At 40.6% G+C, this 17,192-nt stretch overlaps 2 protein-coding genes across 6 annotated transcripts; both read left to right on the top strand.

Moving 5' to 3' along the window:
- On the top strand, positions 1-6,455 carry yju2 (YJU2 splicing factor homolog). The gene is made up of 8 exons (XM_084045840.1): positions 1-147; positions 739-839; positions 1,059-1,203; positions 1,801-1,935; positions 2,446-2,627; positions 3,610-3,760; positions 4,122-4,290; positions 5,960-6,455. Exons 1-8 carry the CDS (start codon positions 124-126, stop codon positions 6,067-6,069), a joined length of 1,017 nt encoding a protein of 338 aa, XP_083901966.1. The 5' UTR covers positions 1-123; the 3' UTR covers positions 6,070-6,455.
- A 1,269-nt stretch (positions 6,456-7,724) lies between these two features.
- On the top strand, positions 7,725-16,332 carry LOC311036446 (SH2 domain-containing adapter protein F-like). 5 transcript variants are annotated; one of them, XM_084045146.1, is made up of 8 exons: positions 7,725-7,889; positions 8,687-8,930; positions 9,113-9,214; positions 9,513-9,669; positions 9,999-10,256; positions 11,155-11,335; positions 12,381-12,500; positions 14,526-16,332. In XM_084045146.1, the coding sequence occupies exons 2-8, from the start codon at positions 8,691-8,693 to the stop codon at positions 14,710-14,712; spliced, it is 1,245 nt and encodes a 414-aa protein (XP_083901272.1). In that variant the 5' UTR covers positions 7,725-7,889; positions 8,687-8,690; the 3' UTR covers positions 14,713-16,332. The 5 variants fall into 5 exon arrangements, with proteins under 5 accessions (XP_083901272.1, XP_083901273.1, XP_083901274.1 ...); XM_084045147.1 differs by having other exon boundaries at positions 7,760-7,795; XM_084045148.1 differs by lacking the exon at positions 7,725-7,889 and adding an exon at positions 7,964-8,116.
- The last annotated feature ends 860 nt before the right edge of the window (positions 16,333-17,192 follow it).

Consider the following 17,192-nt stretch of genomic DNA (forward strand, 5'->3'; position numbering starts at 1 on the left):
GAGGCTTTATTTACGTTGTAGCAGTAGCTTGACTAGCTAGTAGCTTCATGCTAGTCGCTGATCACTTTGATACTGAAGTGTTCTTTTTTTCTTGATAGGTTTGGTTTTCTACCCTGATCAACAATGTCTGAAAGAAAAGTTTTGAATGTAAGTAGCGTATGCCATTTGAGCCACGGACCACCGTTTGATGAGATTTAGACTCTCAGACCCCAAAACGTAGAATATTTTGTTATCGTATTTGTCCACAATTCCATGCTGTATCGATGTTGGTACCATTAGGAGAGACAACAGGCAAACTTTGATCAAAATAACAATTATTTAAGTAATGCAGATGTTTAACAATAATGTAACTATTGAGAGCGTAAAATGAAAGCAAGAGTTAACGATCTATAAGGGTCCGTTTGGTTACCAACTCTCCATTTAGCTGGGGACCACCTGGAACCCCCTCAAGGACCACTGGTTGAGAACCACTAGTTTAGAACAATGGTTTATCCGCAGCAGCCTGGTTACCAACCACGGTAGTACATCTAAACTTAACTAAAGGTCCTCGCAGCTCATAACCCCCCAGAAACAAGATTCTGTGGCGAAGGTTCACGTTTCTCAAACCAATGAATCGATGGTTATGTTGCATTGCATGTCATCGCTCTTGATGTTGTTAAGCAAAATGTTGGATAGCTTTAGTGCAACATAATGTAGTTCAGATTAGAGTAACTCATAACTGTGTTTTGTCCTCTACAGAAATACTACCCACCAGATTTTGATCCATCCAAAATCCCAAAGCTGAAACTTCCAAAAGACCGTCAATATGTGGTCAGATTGATGGCTCCGTTCAATATGAGGTATATCTTGCTAATGTTCTCATTGACCTATTATTACTGATCGCAATTAGTATTGTTTGTGTCGTGATGTGGCCTGTTGGCACAGTTTTGCAGACCTTGCCACACTAGCATCTCGCTGCTTTTACTTGTAGGTGACAAATACATTCTCTTGCCTCTTGAAGAGTTAGAGGGTTATTTTCTTTTAAATGAACATTCTTGTGCTTCTCTGACGGGCTGCAGGTGTAAAACATGCGGAGAGTACATCTATAAGGGGAAGAAATTCAATGCCCGTAAGGAGACTGTTATGAATGAGCTGTACATGGGTCTGCCCATCTTCCGCTTCTACATCAAGTGTACTCGTTGTCTGGCTGAAATTACCTTCAAGGTGAGGGTTTCTGTTAACCTATTTGTTTATATCTTTATCAGACCACACACTTTGAAATTAAAACACTTTATCAAAACAAATGGACAAATTGTTCATTTAAGGCTTGTAATTCCAAAACATAAGCCAGAATATAGCATTGCATGTTAATTACAGTGCCATTACTACTATGTAATACTACATAGTAATGGTACGTAGAATTTCACAATAGAGACGCAGTATTCATTTGTGGATATAGTTTAGTCTCTCTCTGTAAAGCGACTTTAAGTACCTTTTGAATAGCGCTATTTAAATCTGATGTAATGTTATTTTTACTGTATGTAACTGTATTTAAAAAATATGTTTAAAAAGATACCATGCACTTTTAAAGAAGTAGTACGTGACATATTGATGTAAAATGGTCCACAAAAAAAATGACTATTTTTTTTTCAAAACAGTCTCCACTTGAACCCCAGCATTCCTGTTCTGGATGGAACATTCGCCAAAAATAGCAGATCTACAAGCTCACTGAGCTTTGATCGTCTATTTTTGGCAAAGAGATTTGGTTAAATGGAAAAAGTCAGTTCTGTTTTACTAAGAATTGGTTGTCCCCCTTTATAGACTGATCCAGAAAACACAGACTATGCCATGGAGCATGGTGCCACAAGGAATTTCCAGGCTGAAAAACTGCTTGAAGAAGAGGAGAAGAGAATTGTGACGGAGAGAGAAGAGGAGGAACTGAACAACCCCATGAAGGTTGGTGTAAAGACAATTTCGGTCATGTTAGCTGTCATTCCAAATATATTCTAAAATTGTGTCTCACCTAAATAACAATATATCCATAATGCCTTTATGTCATTAGTATTTGCCAAGCAATGTTTATTCACCGTTTCTCACACAAATGTCACACAATGAAGAACCATAATGAAACGGCGCAAGAAGCATCACTTTAAGCATTGACGCAATTGTAGAGGATTCCGGAATAGCCTGAATGAATGTATGTGGATACTCACTCAGCAGGTGGGTATTCAAACATAATTCATTCAGATTCTTAATTTAACTCTAAAGACACAATTGGGGAAATAATCTGCCATGATCAGAATGTCATTTAACATGAAAAGAAAAATAAACTCTGAAAAGGAGTTCTGGATTCATTAATAATGAACCAGCTGTGAGAATCAGTCCCTCCCAGGATCTTGTTGGAATCCTCCCAATGGTGGCACCCCAAGAATGAGGATTTAATGCTATTTGTGATCCTTTACCCAGGTGTTGGAGAACCGAACTCGGGATTCCAAGATGGAGATGGAGGTTCTGGAGAACCTTCAGGAGCTGAAGGAGTTAAACCAGAGACAGGCCACGGTGGACTTCGAGGGGATGATCGACCAGTACAGAATGATGGAGGACAGAGAGAGGCAACGGCAACAAGAAGAGGATGAGAGAGAGACAAAGTTAGTTAGGCATTTGAACGTGCAATATACATATTCAGGGAATACAATTAGCACCCGCCAACCACCAATGGCTTGTAGATTTTCTCTTTTGCTGGTAAATTACAGAGGCTATTCAGCTGCTCTGGTGTGTAAAAATAATAGGAGCCAGCTTTTTTTTTAAAAGCTGTACAGCCGACTTGTGTGTGCATGTCCATGTGTCCATTCATAGCATGAGAATCATAGCCTGGAAACCAGACGAATCTGCCAGTGCAAAAAGAAAAAAAAAAGCCCTCAGCAGATTGTATGGCCCCGCTCGGTTGTGATTGGATTTTGCTGCCCAGAATTTTTGGGCACCAATAAGGGCCCAGTATGCAAATATGTTTTTTTTTTTTTTTATCACCAGAGGCATTCATTTTTATCCGCCCCTTGGAAATGCAGGTTCCACACATAGATTTCAGACTAATATCTATGCAGTGATATTAGTCTAGTCATGCCAGGCTATGAGATGCATGCGCCACACCAATCAGTGAAGTCGGTGATCTCACCGGGAGGGTATCATGTCGGCCATACAGTGGCGGGGTCTTCTTGGACCCCTCCTTTTCCCCTCTACACTAAATCTGTTAGCCGATCTGCCATTTTCTCCAAATGTTTGCTTATTGTGACATGCCCAGAATATAACTAGCGCATCTGTACTGGTGAGATGATTGACAATGCCACTAAAGTTATTTGAAGCAGAGGGCACTGGATTGGACGCTCCATATTTATTGCAGTTCAGACATTGTTTCAATTACCTATCTCCATCACGAGAGGGAGACAACGGTTAACTGTCAAATGAATCTAATATAAGTTGGTCATTAGACTATTTTATAAAATTAAACATGCAATAACCAGAAATAACCAGCAAGCCAGAGGTTTCAATATGAAATGAAAATCAACTTGCACAGACATGAAACTTACCAAACCTTTTTGGCTGATGTAATCATTAAAATCATGTTTCTTACAGAGAGATGTTGGACCGGGCTCTAGTGAAGAGACTGAGGGATTCAGACTCTGATTCAGACCTGGATGAAAAGAGTAATGATGTACAACCAAACAGATCCAGTACGGACAGACCTACGGACGTTCTCACCACTGACAAAACTACAGATGCACAGGTATAGCCCCTGATACTGCACAAAGTGTATGTACTCGCATTCAGTGCTATCATAGCACATGGGTGTTGTTATTTACCTCATAGAACAGTACATGACTGCCAGAATTTGAGTGATGACAGCTTTAATTGCCCTTATGCTGTACCCATCTGCTGCTTTGTGTCCACAAGTTTCCTAGGGCGTTGTGGGCATCACTTCCTGTCGATTTCATTGGATATCATTGGATTTCATGGGATTTCATTGGATCAAATCGACAGGAAGTGATGCCTACAACTCCCTAGGAAACTTGTGGATAAATATGATTTGTTCTAGGACTTACTTCTTTGTGAAAGAATAATGTGTATGTCTTGTTGTTTATCTACAGAGCTCTGTGGCTGTGGGAGTAAAAAGGATCAAGGTAGAGAGTTGGGAGAAGAGTGTGGGGACACTAAGAGGTGGAGGGCTCGGATCTCTGGTGGTGAAGAAGAAACCAACAGCAGCTGTCAGCAAACCTGCTCCAATGGCGCCCCCTGCTGCCCCTAGCTCAAACACAGGTGACACATATGGCATTTTTTTTACTACTAGTCTAGAGGTTCAGGCCGCTACCTGGCCCTCAAATCTAGAGTTTGGGTCGCAACACAGCCCTCACATCAATGTCGCATCGCCAATCCGACCAATATGCCCATATATTGAGATATCTGTATATGTCAGTCCTTGTCCCTTTTATGGCCATATATGGATATTGCTGATGTCATCAGTATATGCCCATTTATGGGAATGCCCCTTTTGTGCCCAACTGCCCATATGTGCAGCTGACTGATTTGTTTGCGCCTGATGCCATGATGACACATTGAGGTTAGACAACACACTCCATATTTTTTATGGTTATGGCTGTGTCATAGTAATCTCTCAAGAACAGATTCTGCACTGCGTTGGAATCTGTCCTGAAGGTTCGTCAGAACGTGTACACACTGTGTGGGAGTGGGCGTGCCTTCAGATCAGGAAGCAGGCCGCGCTTTACCCAATCAAATGTAGTGGGCGGGATTCACGTGTCCGTCGGTCATTCCCTACTGGAAACGTAGTCGCACCACCCGGAAGTGGAGCGGTGAAGGCAGACTTAAACCCCGGTTTCCTTGCGCACATGTGCTGTGTCGTCATTGTCCCAGAGTTAACTGACATTGTCACAAACAGCAGAGGTCGCTGTTTTTCCTTTGCAGTTAGCTCTGGGTTCCCAGATTGGTGTCATAGTGACATGACCGTGACAACGTGGCTGGTCTGCCCGTATGACAATTTTGTTTTGTTTTTTACTTTGTTTTTTTCATGTTGACACCACAGTGAGGTACTCATGTCGACTTGAGAGACAACACGAAATACAACATCGGGACAAAACAGAGACAAGAACAAAATAAGACAAATAAGGCACAAGATTGACACAAAGTATACATCAGTAAAAAGGAAAGGGAAAAAAGGACAAAATAAAAAACAAGAAAACACGAAAAAAAGTTTTCTCCAACTAGGACATCAGAGTAAACAGATCATTAATTAGGTCAGTCTTTCATCAAGTGCCTGATAATAAAACAGTACCGTGTTAAAATTAGAAGTGCTTCCCCCATTTGGTTGTTGACTCTTCCTTATTTATTTCCAATAGCATTCTATACTGTGCTTTTAGTTATGCTGAGGTGTTATTTCGTCATAGCTTACATTATGGTCCCTCCCCATCCACACCCACACTTTCCATGTATCTCTCCCATTTACACCACAGAGTACTACTCTTACTAAGATTGCCTCAAATTTTATGTTAACTGCTCCATTACTTTTATTTGTTCCATTAGCCCCCCATTTCTGTACACTAGGGCTTAGTTTCTGATGCCAGTTTCTGGTTATAAGTTTGAGGGCTGTTAATCTTAATATTTTAATAAGGTACTTGTCTTCGGTTCTGTCTATCCCTTTGGTATTTTACCCAACAGGATATATTTGCGACTGATATTTACCTTAGTTTTTCAAAATACTAGTAAAACAAAATGTCTAAAAAGTTTAAGCATAAGGGGTAAAGTGGAGCGCAAAATGGGGCCCTGAGTGTCTACACACTACAGTCTGCTTTACGTATTTACAGAATGCATTTCTTAATCTAATGGGAATTTACTTTTGTATTTTCTTATCTTTGTTTTGTTTCTCTCTCTATGGCCATTAAACCTGAATTGTTTTTTGTTTTTTATTTTACAGGTTCTAAAGTGGTGACAGCCGGTGCTACTCAACCAGTCAATGTTCAGAATGGGTCATCTCTCAGCCTCTTGGGGGCATATTCAGACAGTGATAGCAATGACAGTGATTAAGATGTAAAGGATGGATTGAGACAGTGGGCAATAAAGTTTGTCTTGCCATGATAATAATATAAAATATTATAAATCTCTGATAAATTTGATGTGCAACCAAATAGCAGAGAGCTGCAGTGAGAATCTGCAGTGTGAACTGATCCCAGTCTATATTCTGTCAGTGTCCTTGAGCAAGACACTAAACCCTTAGCTGTTCATTGTCATTGAGTGTCAATTAAATGTCTAATATGTAAATGGTGTGATGTAAACTCCTGGACCTGTAGTTTAAAAAATGAAACATTTCATTTTGTGGAAAATGAAAAGTTTGCTTTGTAAGAAGAAGGAAAAAACTAAGCTTTTGCTTCTTCGACCCTTATTCTTTGATTAAAAATGTATTTTTACTCATATTCTTTGTCTGCTTTGAACTGTATTCAGACTTGCCAGGAAGCATATTGTTTTTCAGATTATTTTGGCACTAGGACTTTTACTGGGTATTTGAATTGAATGGAACAGTGACTTCTGAAAAAGAGATTGAACACAGATTGCATAATTAGCTTAATTGTTAAATACTGAAACAGTATTGAATAATGAAATGATCAAAACTTGCAATATAAAAGAGGTGCTTCACATAGCATTGCCTGGATTTATTAGGTTATAGGCCTATATAGGACATTTGTGTACATAAAGGACACTTACACACTTTTACCACCCAAGGCTCAATGTTCCCAATATTTAGAATGGGTCAATGCAGGAGGACGAATTTCCTCACAGCGATCAATTTGGTGCAAACTATTATACCATAAGCTGCCTGTAACCACAATGTCCACATCACTGGAACTGCATAAACATCAGGACATCAGAATGGGACCCGTTCTAATGACTTTTGTAACTGTTGATCCATCCATCATAGCTAGTGATCGAAGTATTAAGCTAGTTGTGGGCTACTTGTTCTTTCTTTGTAAAACATTTTTTAAATAGTCTATATATTCTCAATATTGAGTGTGTGTGCTATATTACAGACAACGTTATTTAATTAACACCATAAATCATATATAAAACAATCTATATTATACATATTAACATTAAATTACATGAATTATTGTTGTTCCCTTTAAATGCAATTGCTGGCCGACTGTCACTCCCCTTTAAATGCCAGTCAACAGTGTTGTGTCGGAGAAGCGAGCGTTGCCATGTCCGCTTATTATAAGCGACTTTGGACTTGTTTTCTGTAAAGTTGCTTGCAAATATTGGTTGTTTGCGGGGTGCGATTTTTTTGGGCTTTAAGTGTAGCTGCTTATTTGGGCTTGTTTCCAATGTTTTTATTCTAATATTATGGTTGAAACCAGACCCTTCTCAAACATTTTTCATCTCAAGGACCCCCAAATTAATATATGTAGTTGTACCCCCCCCCCCCCCCCCCCCCACATCTGAGTTGAAATATCTTGTTCCAGGGACACCCATACCAGATTTGTGAATTTGTTTGTTAGAATCATGTTTCAAAAATATTCCACATTTTTCACTATTTGGCTATTTTGAAAATAGCAGATCTACAAGCTCACAATGCGTGCATCGGGTTTAAAACGGCGAAGGGCTCGCTTCTTTTCATGGGCTTTGTTTTCATAGACCCGGTTGCTTCTTTCTCTCGCAACATCTGGCAACAACACTGGCCTGGGTTAGCATTAGCTAGCAGTAGCATTAGTTTACCGACCTGCTTGGTTACAGAGCAGGCGGTTGTTGAATAGGAAAAGTATGTTTCATTCTTAAATGTATATAAATATAAAACTCTGGATGTTGATATAACACAAATATAACTGGTACGGGGTACCGACAGGGCAAGGAGGGTGAGACAAAACACCATAATAACACTACAACGTTAGCTACCATGTTAGCTACCTAGCCTACAGCCTTAGCTTATTGATGATGGAGCTGTTGGAAAATTACCGACTAATGCATTATTAACAACGTACATTGATATTACTATTATTAACTATTGGTATTAAGCTGCAAGCAAATATACATAACAAAATATGGGTTGAAACTGCTTGAAACTTGTGTTATGCTAACATGGGTAAGTCACTGTGATAAAGCTCGCCTAACTCATTTCTATGTTTATTTGGCAGTAGTGATATATAGTTTTTTTTGTATTACTTTGCCGAATGAAGGCATTATTAAAGCTCTTTGCTTTGCCTATAAGTTGATAAGAAGTGGCTGACACTGGGCCATTTGCATGGTCATGGCATGGTATATTGTGTATGTTTTTATTCTGCCAACTTTTTCCTCGAAGACACAGTGAGTTTAGTCAGTTTCTCAGTGGTATTGAGCTGCTTTGATTGATTGGTTGATTTATTGAATATTTCATTAGGCAAAAATGGAAAACAGCACAGTTACATTTGAAATACTTTGTCTAAAAGGTCCGTTCAAAAATGTCCTTGCGGTCTTAGTTTCCAATGAGGTCCTTGGTATTCATACTTCATAGTCATATATAGTGGCACCACAGTTCAAACATGAATACAAAAATACAGCTAAAGATAACATTATGTACAAACAAAAAATTTAAAAAAGCAGGACATCATTTCCATCCTCTCTGTCATCATCATTATGCAAATCCTGTGCAATCTGTTTTCTTCACACTTCCTAGATCCATGGCAAAGTGGTTGAAGGGCTACTTAAACCTTGGCAGCCGGCGCGATCCTCCACAGCCCCCGAGGCCAGATTACACAGAGAGTGAGTTTCTGAAGGCTTACAGAGCTCAGAAGGAATTGGACTTCGAGGACCCCTACCAGACGTCTGACAAGCAGAAAGCCAGCTACAACTCCTGTAGCGCCACAGTGAGCCTGCCCTCTTTCCCTGCGTTCGGTTCAGTTCTGCCTAATGGTGTGGAGGTATGAATAATATGTACGTTTTCAAAGCAATGTTCATGTATTCAGTGTTATGCTGCGCTGCAGATCCTGAGAGTAGAAGTCTCCAGAGAGCTAGCACTACAGTGATTTGTTTTTTCTTGAAGGGATGTACTGTATGATTGATTTGTGAATGTGTTTCCGCTCACTAATGCGTCGTGTTCTAGGTGAAAATAGTGTCACCCAAACATAGACTCATCAAAGTGGACTCCCAGGAGTTTGGTCGCTGTAAGGTCCCTCTCAGCCCTGTGACTGTTCAAGAGGAACCTGTAAGTACTGTATGATGCTGCTTTACTTTCCAGAGCATGTTTCTACCGCACTCAGTCTTCATATGTTCTCTTAAACTTTCTTTCTTCTCTCCCAGAATAGTAGAAAAGAGCCTCATTTATTCTCTGAAGTCCATGACATGCCCATGCCAGCACACATGCACACACATATTGTCCTGGCTCATCAGCTTGGCACAATTAAATCTGTAACATTGCGCTACTTAATTTGCTTTCTGCCCATCCTTTTGTTTGTCTCTCTCCCTCTCTCTCTCTCTCTCTTTCTCTGTCTCTCTCTCTCTAGGTGGTTCCATCTGCCCCAGCAGTAGGGGACACAGACTACTCTGACCCATTTGACGCCCGTCCAGATCCGAGGATCAGGCCTGACTGGGAGCACAAATCTGCACCACCGGACTGGTGCAGCTATATGGAGCCATTTGAGGCCCAGAGGATCATCTCTGGTCAGTTAGCTCATAATTTATGTTTAAACTGTATCTAATTTGTTAACACACATTAACTATGTTGGTATGGAAAGTATTGACAAATATTTTGTACAAGTCTTAAAGTGTTGGAAACATGCGAAAACAAAAGATAAATCATAAAAGCAAGGTAGTGAAGGAATCTTGTTTGTACATTATCAGTATAGTGAAATATACACACCTGAAGTTTATGTTTGTGTGTGCGTGCGTGTGTGAGCGCACACGTGTGCCCCTTTTCTATGTGCTTTACGAGTGTCTGTGATGAGACAGGGGAAGTGCACACAGTAAGTTTTTGTATATTTTGTGTGCAGAGCTCCAGCATAGCCCAATGAACAACAGGCTGGGGATTGGAGACGGTGGCCAGCTGTATGACAACCCCTATGAGGAGCGGCCTCGCCACTACCACCTAGCCTCTCCACCATCACACCTACAGCCCCAGGGGGTCGAGGTCGGGTTTGGTCAGGGAGAAGGCAGGGAAAGCAGGCTACCGCAGGATGACGAGAGGCCAGCCGATGAATACGACCAACCCTGGGAGTGGAAGAAAGACAATATCTCTAAAGCACTAGCAGGTGAAATATTGGGCTTCAATATTTGTGCTATTTCTTCTACAGCCACCTAGACAGGGGATTGTCTGTAGGTGTTATGTGTTATGTGTCTACTCAAAAGTGGACCAACACCAGCGCATGCCACTACATGCATGATGTCACAAAACTGCAGGCCATGAAAGACCGAACAGTCTAGGTAGGACACTAGGACATTGAAGTGAAGTCAAAGTGAAACTCACGTAAAGTGTCAAATTTGGGTCCTACTTGAAAATTTGCCTCTTGTGAGACACTTTTGTATTTATTGGTGAAGTATTTATTATTGCTATTGCCATTTGGCCAAATGAGGCGTAGACCTTCTCTACACCAGTCGACATGCACCATCAAGCCTTTATCGTGGCTTTGCCACTGAACCCCGCATTGTGATATGTGTGGCTTAATTCACAAATTTACAAAATTTGCAAAACGACTGCTGCATGATCCTCCTAAGTGGATGTCAGGTCAGGGTCCACTTAGGGATGTACAATAATACAAAAACAATGTAATTGTTTTTTTTCCAGATTGAGGGATTCATACCAAAATGAAACTGATAAGAATAACATAATGCTGGTCTATGTGATGTTTGGAGATATCTATGTGGATGCACTGTTGCCAACTAAAGTGTACTGAAAAGACCAATGGATGAGCGCATGCCTCGTTATGCGTTGGTAGACCTGGTCCAAGCAGGCCGTGCAAACCGTTGTCTTTGTTGACACCAAAATTGCAGATGAGACGCACCTTGTGCCTGTCTTCCAACACCGACACATAGTGTGTCCCCAAAGTACCACTCTGGCAAGCCAGGAAAAACACGCCACTTTGACTATTTTGTGGGATTTTTTCTCTTCATTAGTTATGTTCCTAACCCTTTTTCTTTGTCTATCGACAGTTCAGTTTGAAGGGGCCGAGAGGGAGCGCTCACGAGCCCAAACAGACCAGACCAGGCAACCCAGAACCAGCCCTACATCCACCACAGTCACTGGAGGGTCGGCCACCCTCCGTATGATTGGTGATACTCCTCCAGTCCTGGGGGAGAGAGTGGACCCAACTCTGCCACTGGAGAGACAAGTGTAAGTCTTAAAAGCCAGTGTGCTGGCAGCATCCTCCTCGGTGTCTCAACCAGTAAATGCAACTGACCACATAATATAACATCAACGTCCACCGTTCCTACATTCAGTTCAAGAGGCTGTGTTGCATCATCATCCCATCTCTCTAAACTTCCTGTCTCTATTCACGATCATGTATTTTTCCTTTCCATCTCCTGTGGCTAGCTATGACTTCCTGTTAACACTAAATAACCTTACTTCTATCCATTTGCTGACATTGAGTGAAAATGTGTTATTGAAATGAACATAACCAGCGTTTTAGGGTGTCAAATTTCAAACTAAGTTGGTCTAAAATAAAGTGATGATGGCATTAATCTACACACAAAGTCAATATTCTAGACACCATTTGGATGGCATGGCTTTTTAGATGGTGAGTACAACCCATTAAAATATGAGACAGTTAATACAACCTTAATACGCCACTGTGCTCCAAAGGTACTATAACAGTTGGTGGCAATAATTGTACACATATCTTCATTTCTGATTTGATGGTTCTAAATGACACCTCCCGAGTCCCGATAGGGCTGTTGTGACTCCCACAGTTATTTCAAGGCAGTTGAGGGAACACAAAAATCTAATTTACTTGGAGATTGAACCAAATTCCTTCTGTGGGATCATGTCCATAAAATAAGTCCTTCTTTAGGCTATCTCTGCTCATCTCTTTCCCTCGCCTGCCATCACGTTTCATTGTGTCTGTTGGTTAAATTACATAGCAGTGCTTCACCAAGCTCTCTACTTAACCCAAAATCTAAATCCTAACAGTTTTTTGAAAAAAAAATAAAAATAAAAAAAATCACGATTTTTCAAAAATAGCAGATCTACAAGCTCATAGCGCGGCACTCGGTGCCGCGCTATGAGCTTGTATATCTGCTACACACTTGACCCATTCCAAGTTATTATCTGTCCTGTCATTGAACCTGCTACCTGCTCGCTCATTGGAAGGCGCTCAGGAGAAGACCAGTTTAATCGCTGAAATAAAATGGTGTTGGTCTTCATGTGCATTCTGTAGATGGTACCACGGTGCTCTGAGCCGGGCAGAGGCTGAGAGTCTGCTGACGCTCTGTAAGGAGAGCTCCTACCTGGTGAGGAACAGCCAGACCTGCCGCAGTGACTACTCGCTCTCCCTCAGGTACAGTTTGATTGATTGTCAGAAATGTAAGCGGCACGAGGTATAGTCAGACATTTGTGTAACTATTTAGACATAAAAGGATAACACAAAAAAGTCCTGGGTACTTGTTTCCATTGTGGTCCTATGTATTAAATGCATTAACATAGCATAAAAAGAACACAATAATACATATCATCAACAAATATAAAACACTATATGTACAAAGGAGAAAAGGGCAACATGTCGGCAGTGAACCTTTCTTTGGTGAAAATTGTGGTCTCCTGAAAGATGGATTTTCAGGCCTGTTTTGAAAGAGCCAGTGATCCACATTTTTTAAAGGATGGTGTCGGGGCATTCCACATTTTGGTGGAATACCCTATGTTTTGTATGTGTGTGTGTGTGTGTGTGTGTGTGTGTGTGTGTGTGTGTGTGTGTGTGTGTGTTAAATTCTTTAATGCCCAAATTTAGCCTACTGTGAGGTACCTTTACAAGCTTATGTCATGCTTATTATAGGCCCAGTGCAGGCTATAAGCACGTGCTTGTATGTACCTTCTGTCCACTAGGGGGCATTCCGACCACCCAATATTGTTTTGTTACCAATAAACACAACCAAGGCAATTACCAATAAACACAACAGGTGATGCTTTCTTGCCAAGTTGCTAATGATTAAGGCTTAGGCACAACATCAATTACATTAAGGATGGGTTCAATGGCCATCGTATTTTGATGTGCAGTGAGCACATATTGGGTATCTAATGCACTGCACTCCCAACTCAATCCCAGCAGTGGAGAAAACGTTTCATTGTGAGCTTGTAGATATGCCTATTTTTGGTGCATGCCACAGGAAAGTATCAGCACATTGTGGGGTAGTGGGGTCTCACTTTCGTACTGTAGAACATCCCTGTACCACCCGATGCTTCTTTATTTCTGATAAACGTAACTAACTCAAGAAACCCCAGGATCTAGTGATGAGCGGGCCGACCCGTGGCGTGGGTGGTAGAGTCAGGATTTCAGAGGCAATTATGCGGGCTGCGGGTGAGCGGGTCAGCCGCTCTCTCACACAAAAAAAAAATCACATGCTCTTGTTTTGTCTTTATTCGTAATAAGAATAATAACAATAAAACAGTTTGAATACACTTGGGGTGTATACTTTTTTTGTTCAAGGTTTTTTTATTTTATATTTTCACAGGTCAATAACAAAAGGCATACAAAAACACTGAATTTATGTTACCCCTCCCACCCCCCCAAAGTTCCCGCTCCGAAAGAGCCACAACCCTGGTATCTTATTGTACCATTAACACAAAGGACAATACAAACAAGTCAAAAAAATAAATAAATAAAGTATACACAGTAGGATATATATATATATTATTAAAGAAGGATTTAAATTGAATTTAAAATATAATAATAATACACAAAAAATATAATACAAAAACAAATTCAGTGGGGTCAATTTATGGGTCATTAATGTCAGCAGCATTCAGTCTCTCTATATATGTTAAAAAAGGTTTCCAGATGGTGTAAAATTTCAGCGCACTTGAAAGTTGGTGGGAGTTTTTCTTTCCATTTAAGCCGTATCAGACGCCTAGCCAAAAGGGATGCAAAGGCTGTCATATTCCTTTCTTGGCGACTAAGTTGTACCCTTGGGGTGTATACTTGAAGATTATTTTCTAACCTTCATGATTTTACAGAATTATAGGTACGACCGCGGGGCTCAATCCGCGGGGCGGGTCATGAAAAAACCCAACCCACACATCACTACCAGGATCCATATTCTGAGGGAAAACTTTCACAGAAATGGCAGATCTACAAGCTTACGTGTCGCAAGGCGACGTGTTGTAAGCTTGTAGATCTGCAATTTTCTGCGAAGATATTCAATGTAGAGCGAAAACAGAAAATATACTAGCATAGAGCCCTATATTATAGGGTTTAAGTGGTTAAACATTTAGAGAAGGGACATTGTGTTTCAGTCAGTCTTTATTGTTAAGGACTTCATGTCCTGTATTTTATGTAATTATTTACTGAACCACCACCCCTCTCTCACAGGAGCTGTAAAGGCTTCATGCACATGAAGTTCAGTCGGACTGAGGATGGGTGCTACGTCCTTGGGGAGAACAGCCCTCCTTTCTCTACCATCCCTGAGGTCATCCACTACTACACCACCCACAAGCTGCCTATCAGAGGAGCTGAGCACATGTCTCTACTGTACCCAGTCATAGTGCAGACGCTCTGACACACACAAACAGTTTCTCCTGGTGCTACTGAATACTGAGGAGTTTCATTCTGAAAAAATGGCAGAATGGGTAGTGCCCCCCTACACACACACACACACACACACACACACACACACACACACACACACACACAATACTAGTTTTTATGTCAACATTATCGTATTATAACACAAATTGTTCAAATTGGAACTCCAAATTGAAACGCAGCTACAGTAGTTTTTAGTTAACATTTTTGGTTAAAGTTGTGGGTGAATCTAGCTGCTAATTGCTGGCGACTGTTGTAAAAGCAATAATACATTCGAGACTGTGATATATTGTATTATATCATGGCTACTGGCATGTAAGGCACTCCGCTTCCCGTTGTGCCAACAACATCCGTAGCTGTGATATAATCATGATATACAGTACCATGACTTAAGTATTATTGGTTTAGTAAGCATTAAAGGACCATAACGGTGGTCTGGCGTGTTGGATGAAAATTAACTCAAACTTCCTTGAGACAGGTAATCCAACACACAATTGTGCGCCATTTTCTTTGCCAACATTATTGTCATAATCACCTAATAATCACTGCGTTTTAATGCATTTTAAAGCGTGTATTGATTTGAAAAGTCTAGCCAAAAATAGTGCCTGGAGAAAAGCTTATGAACTATGAAATGTATGTACAATATGGACAAAGCTGTGAGTAGACAATAACATGAGTTTAGACCGGTATGGTCCTTTTAAATATTTCAAATGACGAATGCCTCATTTTGGAATGAAACTCTACTACAAGATGCCAATTATGACCCTTTGCTCATTCGCCTTTCAGAATCATACGGCTTCATTTGTCTTGTACCGTACATGAGAGCAGAATGTTTTGGTGCCACCTTTTCCTTTCCTGTTTACCATATCCCAATTGACCACATTGGCAGCTCGGCAAAGAGTGCTCAACACCTCATGGACTTGTGCCTGTGAACTTGTATTGTCACTGAATCCCATGCATCTTATTACCATTGGACTGACCATTGGTGATGATGATCACAATTGGTTAGATAAATACTTTTTAGGTCTAGTAAGAATTTCTCTCTCAAGAGACACCATATATAAGAAGGCTTATATCTTATTTCTTGAGACTTCCATTTGTTTCTAGGGTCAAATGGAAATCTCTGTTCTCCTGAGATTGTTCTTGAGTATTGAACTGCCAAGTCAAGTTAGATTAACTGCACTGCCGTGTCACCTGAGTATTCATTCCTGATGCCAACCCAACACTACATTATAACCCCGGTCTTAACCCCAGCCTTCTATTTGCCTGTGGGTATCTGAGCCTGTTTAAGAAAGGCCTGTGAATGTGATATGATGCTGTAGCCACATGTCCTGTTAGGTTTCCCCACTCAATTATTGTCATGTGTGAACGCCACGGCAGTAACGGGTAATCATAAAGACAAAGGCACATGAGTTAGTTAGCTTAGCACGGCAACAATCTCCTGCAATACTAGTGTAGAGAATAACTACAGTATTATATTAAAAAAAGCTTGTCGCTTTATGATAATGAGTATTACAGAAGCTTTGGTAGATTCTTTACTGTGCTGTTTTATACAATTTTAAATGTCTGTTGGAAATAAAGTGTTGTATTTGTTTTTAGAATGGGTGTTTATATTTTTGTGAATAATAGACCTGTACAAACTACAAAGGCTTTTTTGAATGCCGGGTTTTATGATGAGATGTGCGATACAATGCTGGTTTTGCTTGCCTATGGTCCTCAACCAGGGCCTTCCAGAGCAGATAGACCTACAAAGCAACAAATGGTCCCATATGCTTTTAGTAAAACCTTTATCTTGACATTACGTGACATTACCTTTTTCGGGTAAGACAGGACACCCACTGGTTCACTGCCTCAAGCTCCTAACCGGAGTATATCCCCTGACCAAGCTCTTCCATCTTAGAAGTGCAGTAGAAGTTTGGTCTCTCACAAATCTTGGATAGGACATGAAATTTAGGACATGAAATGTACATATTGCAACTTGAAGCTCTTTGTAGATCTTAGTTTTTCTACAATAATGTTAGCATTTCCCTTTAGTCACATTAACAACATGAAACCTAGCGTCCCTATTCTGGGAGTGAATATAAAAATAGCCAATCTTCAACACGTTGCGTTTCAACGTGTTGTGACCTTCTCTAGATCTAGACCGACTATTTTCTGCGAGACGATTTGGTGTAGAGGGAACAAATAGGGGGCCTAGTATAGTGCCCTGAGGGACCCTGGTCAACCAAGTGGTTAATCATTTGCTAGTATGGTTACAACAAGGAAAGGACTAACAATGACATATTCAGTTGTTGGGTAACACAAAATATACCTGTTTATATTTTTCTTTTCTTTATTCCACCGGCTGAAGACTGTTACAGGAAAAAAATGGCCCTTTTTAGCATGCTGCAGTTTATTACGCCGATGGTAGGAGAATCATTGTTCTATCATTGACTCAGAGAGTAGAAGGAACAT

The sequence above is a fragment of the Gymnoscopelus microlampas genome, assembly GCF_963454915.1.
Source record: "Gymnoscopelus microlampas genome assembly, chromosome: 20".
Lineage (NCBI taxonomy): Eukaryota > Metazoa > Chordata > Actinopteri > Myctophiformes > Myctophidae > Gymnoscopelus > Gymnoscopelus microlampas.